This window comes from Coturnix japonica, chromosome 4, assembly GCF_054131305.1.
Source record: "Coturnix japonica strain WE chromosome 4, WE-NBRP24, whole genome shotgun sequence".
NCBI lineage: Eukaryota > Metazoa > Chordata > Aves > Galliformes > Phasianidae > Coturnix > Coturnix japonica.
In genome coordinates this window covers 35,010,596-35,024,987 of record NC_140666.1, presented here as the reverse complement: position 1 = coordinate 35,024,987, position 14,392 = coordinate 35,010,596, and the positions used below count along the sequence as shown (strand labels likewise).

The 14,392-nt window shown below is 36.2% G+C and overlaps 2 protein-coding genes across 21 annotated transcripts in view; one reads left to right on the top strand and one right to left on the bottom strand.

Moving 5' to 3' along the window:
• IL15 (interleukin 15) overlaps window positions 1-14,392 on the bottom strand; it is a 46,896-nt gene that overhangs the window by 28,828 nt on the left and 3,676 nt on the right. For 16 of the 20 annotated variants that reach the window (XR_014945275.1, XR_014945274.1, XR_014945273.1 and 13 more), the window contains exon 2: window positions 9,458-9,586. Coding sequence is in view for 15 of the 20 variants with exons in the window: in XM_085544929.1 (XP_085401055.1) it covers window positions 9,458-9,586 (129 nt within the window). In the remaining 5 variants the exon portion in view is untranslated. Of the gene's footprint in view, window positions 1-1,452; window positions 5,354-6,433; window positions 6,468-9,457; window positions 9,587-14,392 lie in introns of those variants that run through there. The other 4 variants (XR_014945277.1, XR_014945276.1, XM_085544932.1 and 1 more) reach the window with 2 other exon arrangements.
• The window catches only part of LOC107313089 (uncharacterized), a 65,758-nt gene continuing 57,563 nt past the window's right edge, over window positions 6,198-14,392 (top strand). Inside the window, exons 1-4 of the mRNA XM_085544927.1 lie at window positions 6,198-7,551; window positions 7,878-8,084; window positions 8,427-8,561; window positions 13,022-13,145. The gene's annotated coding sequence lies outside the window, so the exon portion shown is untranslated. The remainder of the gene's footprint in view (window positions 7,552-7,877; window positions 8,085-8,426; window positions 8,562-13,021; window positions 13,146-14,392) is intronic.

The window sequence follows — 14,392 nt, the reverse complement described above, 5'->3', positions numbered from 1 at the left end:
TCATGCCTCAGGGGAGCTCTGAAAAGTATTTGTAACTAGTATTTGTTACTGTTTTAAACAGAAAATACTCTGTATTTCAATTGTCTTGCTTCCAAAACCAAAAGGTTTTGCTGAGATAACATAGTAACCTCCCCATCACATAAATGTCCACACTCAATAATGGAAAACGGTGCCAGATTATTGTATTACTTTTGTGTCCAAAATTTGTTATGTGAGAAGTATGTAAGTGAAAGGTAAATTCAATTTCATACCTAAATGATGGCCAAATCAATAATATCTCTTCCATCTTCTAAACTATTTCAGATACCTTTAACCAAAGTATGTCTAAAAACAAAGCTGAACCTGTTGCTATTTCTGCAACAAATGGAAATAAAAAATATATGAATGTTCAAACCCAAACATTAAGTACTAATACAATACATACGCTTTTAAACAAGACTCATAAAGAAATATACAACTGAGCACTTGTCACAACACAAGTAATTTTGTTACAGCACAACAGAAAGGCTGCAACCTTTCCACACTGTTTGATCTGATATTTGTTGTTCTCTGATCAAACAAAACAAAACAAACAAACAAACAAACAAAAAAGCAACTCTTTTATTGCTTTCTATGTGTATTTTATTTATTTTGACTTGATTTGGCAGTTCTTAACTATTAGGGGGTTTTGTGTGTTTTTTTTTTACAACAACTTTACAAGCTAGTTGTCATCAAACTAAGTATGGAGGCTGTTAATGAAAATGTCAGGCAAAAATTGTATCAGATCTTGAAGTGTTCTTCAGCTTTTGGTTCATAATTAAAATGTTGGAGCCATAAGAGCTGATGTGAAGGGGAGTTCCAGGCCAAGTATGTTATCAAATTTATATCATAGAAAAAGTGTTCAAGGAAAATAATCCATTACACTACCTAGTGAGTAATGAGCCAGGGTTGATGTTAGTTTGACATTTGTTTCATTTTTTTAAATAATGTTTTTAGCTCACTGTGATGACAAAGGAACATTTTGTTTCTAATGATTAATGTACTTGTCTTCATCTTTGCTTTTTTTTTTTTTTTTTTTTTTTTTTCCAATATAGAAGGCAACCAACACATAGTAAGGGAGTAGTTGTTCCTTATTTGCAAAATAAACTTAGCTTTTAGGTGAGAGATCTTTGACTAATTACAAATAATTGTAATAAAATTATAGGGAATTTCATTTGTTTATAGAGAAAATGTTCTTAAGGTCCAGTAGATCACCTAATACATTGTTTCTACAATTAAGGGCAATTTTCTACCTGAATGACTTAAATCTTTCATGCAAACTACTATTCAGCAACTTAACAATGCTATCTCACTTACTTTGACAAACTACTCTTCTGCTTTGAACACACGTTGTTATTTAAAACTTTCCCTATTAGGTTTTCATTTCTTACTGTGTTTAATCATTAATCAACTTTATTATGCTTTGGATGCTTGCCCTTGTTTTATGCACAAATGAACTCTGAACTTTGGGGGGAAAAAAAAAGAAAGGAAAAAAAAAAAAGATGAAACAGTTCATATTTGAATACTTTTTTTCCCCTGTGGGTTATAACCTGATAACCTGCAACAATATTTTTATTTATTTCTTTATGTAAGATGCAACTGAGAGTTAAGATTTACAGAAATAGTCTGCTTTGAAAAAATATATTAATTTTTTCATCACCAAGTCACAATGAAGCACTTATCATTGAGTATAATATGAGCCACAGTAGAACCATCCTCTCTTTTAAAGAAAGAAACTTAAGCAGGTGACAAAAGTTAACAAGACAGAATCAGCTGCTGATTTTGCCATTTTGGCTGTCATAACATAAAAATAATAATAATAATAATAAAGTAAGCTACTCAAAAGACAACATTCATAGTTCTATATAATACTTAAATTTCATGCAAAGGAAATTACTGAAGCTACAATTATATGACTTCACTTACCTACCATATATCCGAACTCCTTTATTAAGTGTTGCTTGTATATTTCTCGGTGAATCCTTTCAACGTGATTATTATAATCAGAAAAATTTAGTTGCTATATAAGTTAGTTTTATCTACAATAGTCCACTATTCTTAATTGTTTTTGTCCATATTCTATTACTGTAAAATTATTTACTGTTCAATTGAGGAAATGTGCAGGAGGGGAAGACATTTTCTTACCCTGATGAAGTAAGCTTCTCCTGCTAAGTCCAACATCCTCTACCATATTAATATCAGGCTTCTGGGACCTAAATATTTGCACTCTTAGCCAGGTTTTTGTAAAGAAAAGAGTCCCACTGGTTGCAATTGTATGGTGGCCTGAAGAAAGAATTGCTTTTGAAGGCAGAACCCCCTTCAGAATCTGAGGACAGAGGCAGCATCACTGTAGTGCAAGATAATGCTGTCCTTTCTTCCTGCCTATTTCTCTATAATGGCCCTGTGGGATTTTCAAGGTAATCTTCACATTCAGTGATCTGAAGTGGGTGTGCCCATATGTTTTTTGGGAGGAAAGCTCTAGATGGAAAAATACAAGTTTCTGCTCCTTCTGTGATTTTATCTTCTTGAGAGTTGAATATATTTTGCCAGTTACCTTTGGCAACTACATGTGAATACAGATTCATGTTACCTAATACCAGCACAAGCAAATACTAGAGTTTGTTTTTATCATATTCATACAGTATGGAACTTGCAATGGTGCTTTTGTGGAAGAACTGAGTATTTTTATTCTTATTTAGAAAATTTAGATCCTGAACCTACAAGTTCTTTATATGAACTTTTAATTTCAATATTGATCCTCAATCTACAACAGTTCTTTCCTTCACAGGGATCTCTCAGAAATATAAATACATTGACAGTAATCCTTTCCTCTCGCATTCCATATACCCTAACTGGATACTGGGTCTGCTTGGGAAGGATTTAAGTGTTTTCATAGTTACTTAAATGGCTCTGCGTTGTAAATTTGTGACCAAAATAATGTTTTTTACACTGTTAAGGCCTTCTCTGTTTCTCACTCTCCCTCCCTGCCAGAAAATAAACTAGGGATTTTCAAGAGGCTGGGAGCGGACATAACTGCGACAGCAGTCCCAAAGGTGTATTCAAGAGCATATAATATCACATGTTTTAAAATTTCAGGTAAAAGCACAGGTGGGGATGAGAGAGTGAATTTCTCAAAGAGCAGCCATTGCTTGGAAACTGTCTGAATATTGATCCACTGGAAGGAGGAGGTAAGTAATTACTTCTGCATCACTTGTGTTTTGGTTTTCTGTTACTCTTCACTTTTATTAATGTCTGTCTTTATCTCAGCTTATGAGTTTTCCTCACTTGTGTCCTTTCAGTTTCCTTCTCTGTACATCTGACTGTGGGAACAGTGAGCAAGCAACCACATGGCAGCTTAGCTGCCACCACTTATGCATTGATGTGTTCTTGGTTTGCTGGAATACTTGTTCATTTGCTTTTGATAGTCATTCAGTAAGAGTTCCTTCTCCTGTATGCCAGGTGAAGAAACAAGAAAGTAAAGTTTGCAATGCCTGTTTAAAAACATTGCCAAAAGGTCACAGAATCATTATTATTCCACTCAATATCTTAAACATTAGAATTTGAAATGAAATAAGTTAAATCTTTCCTTTGACCTTTCTTTTACAAAATATGCTTGAAGCCTGGGGCTTGTATCATTTATGAAGATGGATCCTATACTTAGCTGTTGGCCTAAGAAGAAGTTAGTCCTTGGTGCAGAGAATGATTTTATACCTCTCCAAAGAACCTTGCAGTCACAGAAGCAGTGAAATGCAAAAGAAGAACAGCGTCTTTAGGGCAAGATATTTCTAGTTGAATATTACTATTTACTGAAAAAGCTTTCCTTTTAAATCTACTTTCACTAATTTCTCAGTGTAACTCGAAAACCCTTCAGAATGTAATATGCAGAAAACAGTAGAAATGTTTTTTCAGAACACACTCTGCTGCATAAGTAAGCACCTGAATCACAAGAGATTGTAAAGGGCATGAACAAAATAACAAGAATAACAAAAGAAACAGCAGATCTAGTCAGTGCTGAAGTTTGTGTAGCAAAATACGTACTGATTTATATATGCTCCTAGGCAGTCCCTGTAAATATTTTTGTTATATTTTCATTCCATGACAGCAAATATTCAACAAGGAACTAAAATGGAGTTAAAGATTTTGTGCATTAGGGGGTAGGCTCTTAAAATTAAAAACACTGTCAAAGAAAGGAACTTTTCACTAAAAGTGTAAGATCTGTCATAGTGATGGAGAGAAGATGAAAACCCTAAGTCTGTAAAATAGGATGCTACCATACTTTTGATATAATTTAAGCATTTAACTGTTAGCATAGGTTCTGGTAAAAGTCATCAGATCTGTTTCAGGGTATATTTGCATCTCAGAGTCAGGATGCGTCAGTACCAGAGGTAAGCAAACTGCACACTCAGAGCATCAAAGAGTGTTACAAATTTTACTCAGCATAACTCAGCATACTCACACTCAGACACACACAGGCATCCATTACAGATAATCCCGATGATTGGTAAGCAGAAATTCCCTAAGCAAGTGCACTATTACTTATCAGTCCCTGAGAGATGGAAAACTGACAAAAAAGAGAGAGGAGACACATGCCAGCAGTGGATTTGATAGGTGGAGTCAGCAGAGCATCCCCTGCTTCAAGGTACACTTTTTCCTCTCTCACCCACTGCTTTTTGTCTCTCCAGAGTCTGCAGGGTTTTTTCCACTTGCCCACTATACCATGTGTGATACAAAGCCCAAGTGGAAATACCTGTTTGAAAAGCAAGTCTTTGCCAAAAAAGGACAAACTACCAAGGTCAGCTTTCTCTACAAAACAATATATTTGTGGCTTAGCCACATCCCTTAAAACTGTCAGAATAATTTGTTCTATCCCAGGCTCATTCTTCAGTCAGAGGCCTTTAGGTCCCCGACACAAGATCCTAAAAAGAATGGAGGACAGCCACCAGTCCTCCATCTTGTATCATGTTAGTGTTGAAAATTCACTTTTCCTAAGTGTAGTGCAGAACTGGAGTTTACGTCCTCAACATTTCTTCATTAGTCAACATTCAGTGCAGTACATCACTCAGTTTATTGATGAAAATTGCCACGTATGCACAGCACATAAATTTGCATTATTGTCGAGTCATTTGTTTTTATCTGGATGAAATCTACTAGAAAACCACTTTAATTCTTACTGTGACCTATTTGTCTTGTAATCACACATAGTTTAAAATGAGAGCTGAAATATTCATTTGCCATTTAAATTATGCAAAATACTCTACAGGCTTCCATAAAATCTCATGAATCTGAGAGATGTTTTCAGTTACACAAAGGCAGGAGATGAGTGAAGCTTTTTGTCCTGTAACAGAAAAGAGGGGGAATAAAGGAAGAAAGAAGGAGCTGTTTTAAAAGCAGAATCTTGTAGAACATTGGAAAAGTTTTGCAAATATTCCCTTGCAAAAAAAAATAAAATGTTGTACAGGTACTTAAAGAATAACTGTATCAGTAAAAGTACATGCTCTAGACCTTTCTTTTGTATTAATATATGTTTATAATACATTCAGGCACTGTCAGATAACATCAGCAGAGATAACAATTGTTAGCAGCATAAAGTTTTTTGAGCACAATATGCAAGTCGTGTTTTCTGAATACAGAATAATAGAAGAAAGAGGGTAAGAAAATGAGTAAAGCTGTCTGATGTTTATATTCTCAGTACTTCCATCTCCTGTAGATTGCTTTTTCAAAGCTGAAGTTAAATTTGAGTGTTGTGAGGTAGCTACACTTTGCGTTCTGGTCAGCTAAACAGATAATCAGAACAAAGCTCCATCTTTGTCAGCTCCAGCATGGACGTCACTTTTCCCCCAGTGTGTATGTATGCACCGTGTTCTTTTGAGAGAAATGAGCCTGACCCCACCATAAAAGAAAACTGTTAGGCCAGAGTCTTCCTCAGTCTGTTTCATCACTCAAGGGTACTAAACCCTAAATGCTTCATCACATCTTGAAAAATTTTACGCTGAAAGAAAGTGAGGTGTTTCTGAGATAAAGTTTTCAGTAAAAAATTCTCCCCAGATCAGGGAGATATTTTCACTGCATTTTCTTTAGATTTTACAACAAAAAATTGAACAAAGGAATACATTGTGATAAACTTTTGGTTCAACTTATGCAGAAAATGAATACTGGACTGATTCAGTAAAATCTTAAAGTTATCTGAGCATCTCTATAGATGTTATAAAGCTATAAGATCTATCGAGCTGTATTCTATCTTGTTTTGGTTCTGGGTAAATTTTCTTCAACAGTCTAATTCAATAGCAATATACTGCATATCAGAATCTCAGCAGGATATTAATGGTTTTGAAGGTTTTGTGGTAAAATAAAATAACATTCCTTGTAACCATCTCTGATATGATGTATCAGATGTAGATTCTTTTTATTTTCCTACCTGTTTTTCCTTGTCTTCCTTGGGTCTGCAGGAGCTAAACGTAAGTGAGAAAAGCCAGGCACATGAGTTCAAAATGAATGGAAAAAAACAGCAGGAAGCTTCAGCAGTTTTTTCCAAGCCCCACTTGTTTGCTTCACTTGCACTGCATCTCCTAACTTCACCAAATGCAACAGTATCAACATACTGAGCTTGCCTGCAAGTACTGGAGCCACAGGTTTTGGAAAGTCTATGCTACTTGTAAGGAAAGCAGTTTGCTCTTCTGTCCTTGACATATGTACGGAAAGACAAGAAAAGTGAAAAGAGGTGGGGTTGCCAGTGATTCATTGTCTTGTGGCCTGAGTGAAGAAATATGCACAGCTGCTGCTGTCAGCATGTGTCATTAATTTTAGTCTGGAAAGCTTTTCTAGGTTGTAGTTTTAAATGAAATAGTCTTGAAGAGAACCATCTATTTCTGCAGTTGTTCCAGCTGATATTTCGGCGTGCTCTTATGTTTCTAAGTACTGTCTTCTGACAATGTTCTATGCATGTCACTTTTTTTCATATAGGCTCCTTTCTTCTTTTTTATGGGTGGTAAATTGAGCAAGAAAGAAAAGGGGTATTAATCTTTCTATCTAAGTTTGTCGGTTCTGAAATTGGAAATGCTCTTCAGTGAAAGAGATTTTATTACCCTCACTCAGGAACTAGGAAGCAGAAAATAACAACATTATATCAATTCATACTTGGCAACTGTGATAAAATTTCTATTTTCATCTGGTTTGGAATGTTTGTTCCATGATCATGATTTTTCCCTTTGTTCCTTTCATGATCTGGAGAGCTGGTAGATTGAGCACATCTTCATTCACCTTTGCAGAAAAAGATATGATTCAGGCTTAGGCTTTTGAGTTGGCTGAAGGTTGAAGATCCTGGAGTAAAGGTAAAACAAAGCAAGACTGCAGACCACCCTGGAGGAAAGCTATAACCTAGAGGTATATTTCCAACAGGCAACGTGCTCAGAAATGAAGAGGAACAACACTCTCCTGGATCTCTCTAGGTTTTCTTGGAAGTTTGTCACACAGCATGACCACCCTGTTATAGCCTAACTAAGTCACTTCCCAAGAGGATATAGTTAAAAGCATGTGGTAAGTCATAGAAATGCTCACTGATGTTGCAAACTGATTTCCTTGCTCACTTCTAATTTCTTTCTTTTTTGAACTTTGATGGATTTTATTTCTTGCACTGAATAATTACATGCTTAGTATTTGTCTTATAACTCTGATGAGAAACAAGGGAGTGAATATCCCTTGTGATCTTTGAAAAGCTTTCCTCTCCTAACCAACACTGGTTGTCTTGTAGTACAGTAGAGGAAATAGCTAAATAATTACAAAGATGTAACAAAATGCTGCAAATGTGATTAAAATAAAAGCACAAATTACCTAAATAAAAAAACATTTCACTTGTTTTCTAGTTACAGAACTAAAATTGATTGTGTTAATGAAGGATGGTGCTGAGGATGAAGAGTGAAACTGGAGACAATGATGGAAACTGAGAAGAATGCACTCTCGATGGTATTCACATGCACTTCACAGAACTGTTTATCCTGAACAGCAGAAGTCAAGAGTTGCATGCACTGAGTTCTTCAGTAGAAAAATAGATTTGGCTGAGTAAGGAACAGGTATGGTAACGCATTTCATAGGAAAGGAAAGGGGAAAGGAAAAGGGGAAGGGAGGAGGAGAGGAGAGGAAATAGGTTTTGATGAGATCCTAATGATTTCAAAATTCAAATTTAGCCAGAGAATGTTATGGTAGAAACAGTGAATCAGCAAATACATAATTTAATGTAAACACATAACTTCAAATTATATGGTAAACTATCACAGAAACTTAAAAGAGATCAGAAAAATCTGCTTGTGCTGGTAGCTGGTAGTCAGAATTAGTGGAGCATAACACCTGGTGAAATGCATTTTATCTTAGTTCTCATTTTTATGTTTTGTTTTTGTTTATATTGACAATTTTAGGACTACAGATTTCCTCAGAAATCTCCTTAACAGACACCATCTTCAACAGTTCCGAAAAGAAGCACACAAACTACAGGCCACGGTGGACAGGAGCCAGTCCAGTTACATGGAGAAGTACCCTTACACGCATGTAGGGTAAGTAATTACTTGTGACCCTGCAGGTTAATAACATTGCCTGTCAGTCCTGTCAAGTTCCCGAAGACCAGATATTCAATACTTCTATTTTAAAGAGCACCTTTTCTTCTAGACTACAGTGATAACTCATAGTAACTTATAGTAAAGACTATTCCTTTGACTTCTGCAAAAAGTGCAAAAGGTGAGGCATAAAGTAAGGCCAGTTAAATGCTTATAGTAAAAGAGTTTATCTAGAAGCATTGAGATATACAGCAAAGAATAAAAAATCTTTGTAAAAGGAATCACCCTGTCCTAAGCAGCAACTTCACTGCTATAATTAGCAAGACTGTTCAAACAATTCTTGCATTTTTTTTCTCCCACAACCTACATATTTAGGCAGACTGACTTTAGGAATGTTTCTATCCACATTACAGCAAAGTGGTAGGAAAGGTGGGGCCGGATAGGGCTCTGCCTGTTGATTGCCTCAGATACATGCTCCAGCCTTTGCACAAATGAGGACCCAGATCTGGAGCACACCGTACTGTTTTTTCTGGTAACCTCCAGTGTGTAGAGAAGGCTGGGACCACCTAGCAGTCCAGCTCCCAGATCTTCCTGGGAGCTCCTCCTACTGAACCCACAAGTTGCAGAATGTCAGCTAGAATGTAACTGTGCAGGGGGAAAAAAAAAAAAAAAAACAGATCTGAAAAAAACAGACCCAAGGCTGGAAAAAGTAGAAAACAGCATGAAAAGAACGTAAAAGAGAATAATAGAGTGCTAGCAGTCTTGTCTAAAATACTTGAAATATTTTCAAGCTTTAAATTTTCTGTATTAACAGTTTTTCTTGTTAAGTTATATAAGTAACACTAAAAGCTTTGCTGACACTTCATAAAATGTCAGATTGTTTAAATGACACTTACCTGGCTCTCCAGCCTTCTCCATGCTCCAGCAGAGTTTTGTGTTGGCTGTGCCATCTCCAGCATCTTGTTCACTGGAACATCATTTAGAACACAGAACAGAATCTGGATCAGGCAAGTACATTGCGGTACCTAGAAGTGAAAAAAACAAGTAATAGTAAATGTATTTAATGCTGCAATAAATCTCAAACTGGCTCTCAGATGGTCTGTCAAGAGCACTCCAACCAACCAGCTGAAATTTTACAAGGGACTTTTATAGAAACACTAGATATGTCTTTTCAAAAGGATGACTTCTGTCTAGAGACCAGCTGCCTGTCTTAGACTGAATCTCTGAACACTGCAATATAAGGGAGGAGAGTCACTCTGGAGCAGATATATTTTCATCAAATAAGATTTTCTTATGACTTCTGATGAGAATTAGAACAGAAGTTGTAGCTGAATTAGCTAATGTGAAAGTCATTAACATCAGCAAAATTCTGTCATTTGTAAAAGGCTAGAAGAGTTCCCCTAATTACATCAACAGAGCATGACACTTGTTTTTAATAGTTACTTTTTATGTGTCAGTCCAACTATGCAATTTTACTTTCATTCTCCTCTATTTTACAAGGTAAATTAGAAGAGAATAAATGAGGCAAACCATATAGAAACAAGGTCAGGTCATCAGCAATCCAGTATGCTGTTTCTTTTAAGCAGTGTTTTCATAGCAAGCATCATGGCAGCTAACTAGCTCATTCCCCTTTTTACTATCTTTTTATACATTAAATGATCAGAACTTACTAGCACATTTTCCTTCTCTTTTATAACTTTTTTTTTACATTCACTTGCAAGTCTTGCAGGTGTTGGGGTTGGAGAAACAAGTGATTTCTTTTGTTAAAATAGTGAATTTTGTATTCACAGCAAGATCTTGAAGACATACAGCAGAAAAATATGAAGGCATTTTGGCAGCACCATTTATCTGAATATTAGTATTTGTATTTTTTATAAAACATTTTTATGAAACATAATCTGCAAGAAAATTAATCTCCAAAGCCATTAATTTATTTACTGATTTTCATATTTTACAGATGGCCTGTGAAGTTGTAATGTCTGGTTTTAATTTGACTCATAAATGGACTTGGTTTCTTAGATATCCAAGCCCAATTTAAGCTTTTCCATGCTGGTGATTTGTGGAACATGGTGATGAGAAAGGCTCTTAAACTGCTTTTGTTTAAACATAGCAGTTGAGAGTCCACCTGCAGTACCTATATAGCTATGTGTGCCACCTTGTGAAAGAAGTGGGAGCAATAGTCAGTTCACATAAACACAGGGCAATGGCCTTGCTAGCATTAAAGAGATGTGGTGAGATATCACATCACCAGTGTGTTGTGACTGCTCAATACAAGGAAAGATGAGCAGAGAAGACCAGCAGGTGCATAGCTCTAGTGCAAGAAACTCTGGTGTACAAGGAGCGTGAGGCCTGATGAAAGGAGGAATCAGCAAGAGGACATGACACTGAGGGTCTGCTGAAGGGTGTTTGATCATGGAAATGAATGAAGATGTCTTTAAACAAGTGGAAAATGTCTCCCACTCACAGACTAAATTAGGATTAAACTACCAGCATCTGATGGAAAGTCAAGATGAAGGGCTCAAAAAATCCATTATGTTTCTGAAGTGGTGCTCCACATGATGCAGGCTGCATCTGAAGTGCTAGGTTCAGTTGTAGCTCCACTGTACAAGAGAGACTGCAAAACTGGAAAGTCTGGCACTAGATTGTTTGGAGGCTGAATACACAGGCTAAGGGACTTCTATTTGTGCAACATGGAGAAGAGAAGGCAAAGAAGATCTCTTTGATTTTTTTTTTCCACTACATGTAGAGGTTATAGAGAAGAGAGATATAAACTGTTACTGGGGAAGTAGAGTAAAACAACTGGAGAAAACACTGGATATGAAGGGAAAAAAATCACAGTGAGGGCAGTTATACAACAAAGGAGGCTGCTTAGAGAAGTTGTGGAAGCTCTGTCCTTAAAGTATTCAAAAATTAGCCATACCTGGGGCAACCTACACTAACATTGTCCCTGCTTTAGTTGAGAAGTTGGGAGAGATGGTCTTTAGATACCTCTTCTAATGTAAATTCTTCAGTGAAACTAGGTGCTGGATTAAAAAATAATGCGCTCTTGGAAGGAAGCAAAAATATGGAAACATGCACAAATGTGTGATTGGATAAACATTATTTTCTTAGGAAATTAAATTAAACTCTGATAATTTCAAATGCACTGAATGGGGAATCAGTCCTATTTCTGTTTATGTAAAGGTGCTACTACTTACAGTTTTGTTAGGGCCTGCTTTAGCTATGTTTCAAATAATAAAACTGTTTTTATCATTTTCATCTTGATCAAAATGACATTGTTGGATCTGAAATTCCCTATAGGGAAAGTCTTATCAAACATAATTTAGTCATTTCCAAAAACAAATAAGCGGATAAGAGAACTAAAAGAACTAAAGAAAATGTTTATAACCATGTAGTTGAAACTCTGCTTTTTAGTAATGTGTTCAGTTTGGCAGCCTAGAAAATCTGCACAAAGTTCGCAAAGTCACAAGTGGTTAGTCATGTAATTACAGAAGAGATTTCATGGCAATTATTATTTGGCCTCCAGCAGTCTCTTCACAATGAACATACTCCATCTCAGATATTCAGAGGCAAGCAGAACTTAAGGTATCAAAAAATACCTTATTTTCTGAACAATGTGGTGAAAGCCAGGTGTCATGATTTTATAATTTTGTAATTTTGCTATCAGTATTCCACATCATAACATCATATAAAGCATGAATAATTTTACCAAATGTGCAACTTACAGAAGAAGACTACATATACCAGAGAACATCACGGTCAGAGATAAGTCACAGTACCTGGACACTATATTATCTCACTCCCAGGCTTGACTGATGTCTTTTGAGTTCTGGTGTCCAGGAGAGCCTGTGGGAGCCTTCAGCCATTTCGCCTAGAGTTACAGTAAGCCTCTTGGTTTTGGGACTCATTCTCTCTCCTATTTCACTTGATTCATTAGCCTAATTTTAATTATATTGTATTATATTGTGTTATCCTGTATTTCGATATAGTATTTAGTAAATAAGTGTGCCTCCTTAGATCGTTGTCACTGTTTTCCCTAATTAACTTTTCCCTTTTCCTTCGGCTTAGGGCCCCTGCAGGGCCCACTTTGGGGCTGGACTCACTCACACACACACACACACACACACACACACACACACACACCCGTCACGGATGCAGGTAGATTTTTGGTTAACCTGTGACACCAGGGAAAAGGAATAAGTGATGCTGTTTGCAACACAGCAGAAGAATTTGAGTAACATGACTGAATGAAGGGCATACATAAGAGAGAGTGGAGGTAAAAAGGAGGAGAAAAGTTTTTCTGTAACAGAAGTGGGAGGATTTATGATCACTGAAGGATATTCTTCTCCAGAAAAAAAACTGAATCTTACTCTCCTTACCTTCCTGTGAATTCACAACTTCAAAAAGTTACCAAATCTTTAATGATAGTATGGTGTAATAATTTCCTTTTTCTCTCACAGGATTTCTGTTCGGAATGGATTATGTTTGCTGAACATGCCAGTACTGGGAAAGAGACTATATCAATCTCTTCGTTTGAAAAAAAGATGTATACAAAAGGAAGCAGAAGAGAACAGAAAGAAAAATGTAAGTTCAATGACAAGAGCAGTGTAGTTTAGCAGCTCTGAGGAACAATCCCAACCTTGACTTCATCTTACCATCTCCATGTGTTTTGGGCAAGTTACTTAACCCAGATTTTTAACAAGAGTCAGTCATTTGGATGGTTGGACTAGATGACCTTGGAGGTCTTTTCCAACCTTGATGATTCTATAATTTCCCTCCTATATGAAATTTTGGTTTTAAGTTGCTTTGTGTGTCTGCCTATAGGATGACTTGCTTCATGCCTCCCAAGAATATATTTCTAGTCCTTACAGTCAGTTAGCTCAGATGGAGTTTTCCTCAGTGCACGTTGTTACAATTTGAAGAAATACGTGCCCTCTACAGATCTTAATTAAAAAAATAATTGAGTTATCACAGCAGCAACAGAACACACTGGGAGCTATATACAGACATAGACAATCCTCAGGAATGCTTAACAGTCTCTTAAAAAAATTCATCTCCAGGTATCACATCCCAGACCCCAAATCATTAGATTCTTCAGATCTTTTTTCATTTGTAAAAGAAAGTTCCATTTCATTACCCTTCAGGGCTTTTGAGAAAATGAACTAATTCATGTTCAAGAAGCAAATTGATACTGTACTACTGAGTGCTATAAATGGAAGGAAAAAAAAAAAAAAGAAAGAAAAAAAAAAGGTAAAATTAATTATTCTACATTTACAACACATTGCAAGGAATGTGCAGCAAATCAGATATGGGGATGTGCAGAAGAAGTATATCTTGTTTTTCTATTGTATTTATCTATCTATATGTGTGTGTGTGTGTGTGTGTCAGAGTGCAATCTCATTTCTTGCTCTCATGTAACTAGTTATTATATTATAATATACAGAGGATACCTACGCTATAGTCTTCTTTACAATTAAACAAAAATGATGTAAAATTAAATAAAATTAATAGAAGAAAGCTGTAAGCTGTCAGGCATCATGTAAAGACCAATCCATTTGATTTTTGCCATCGCCACTGTCTGATATTGGCCATTGCAACATAAAGTCATCTTCCAGAGTCCCCAGCCTGACTTGAAAAGAGGGACCAGTGCAACCCCTGGTGGACCCTCAGTGCCACCTTCTTTCTCATCCTCTGCCGTATACTGGTAATCTGTGCTGCACATAGCAGCCCCAAATACAGCTAATTATTTTAACTCTTGTATCAGAGTTTATTCTCCTCCAGGAATATGAAACACTATTTGATCCAATGACTCTTCCATGAATCGGCATAAA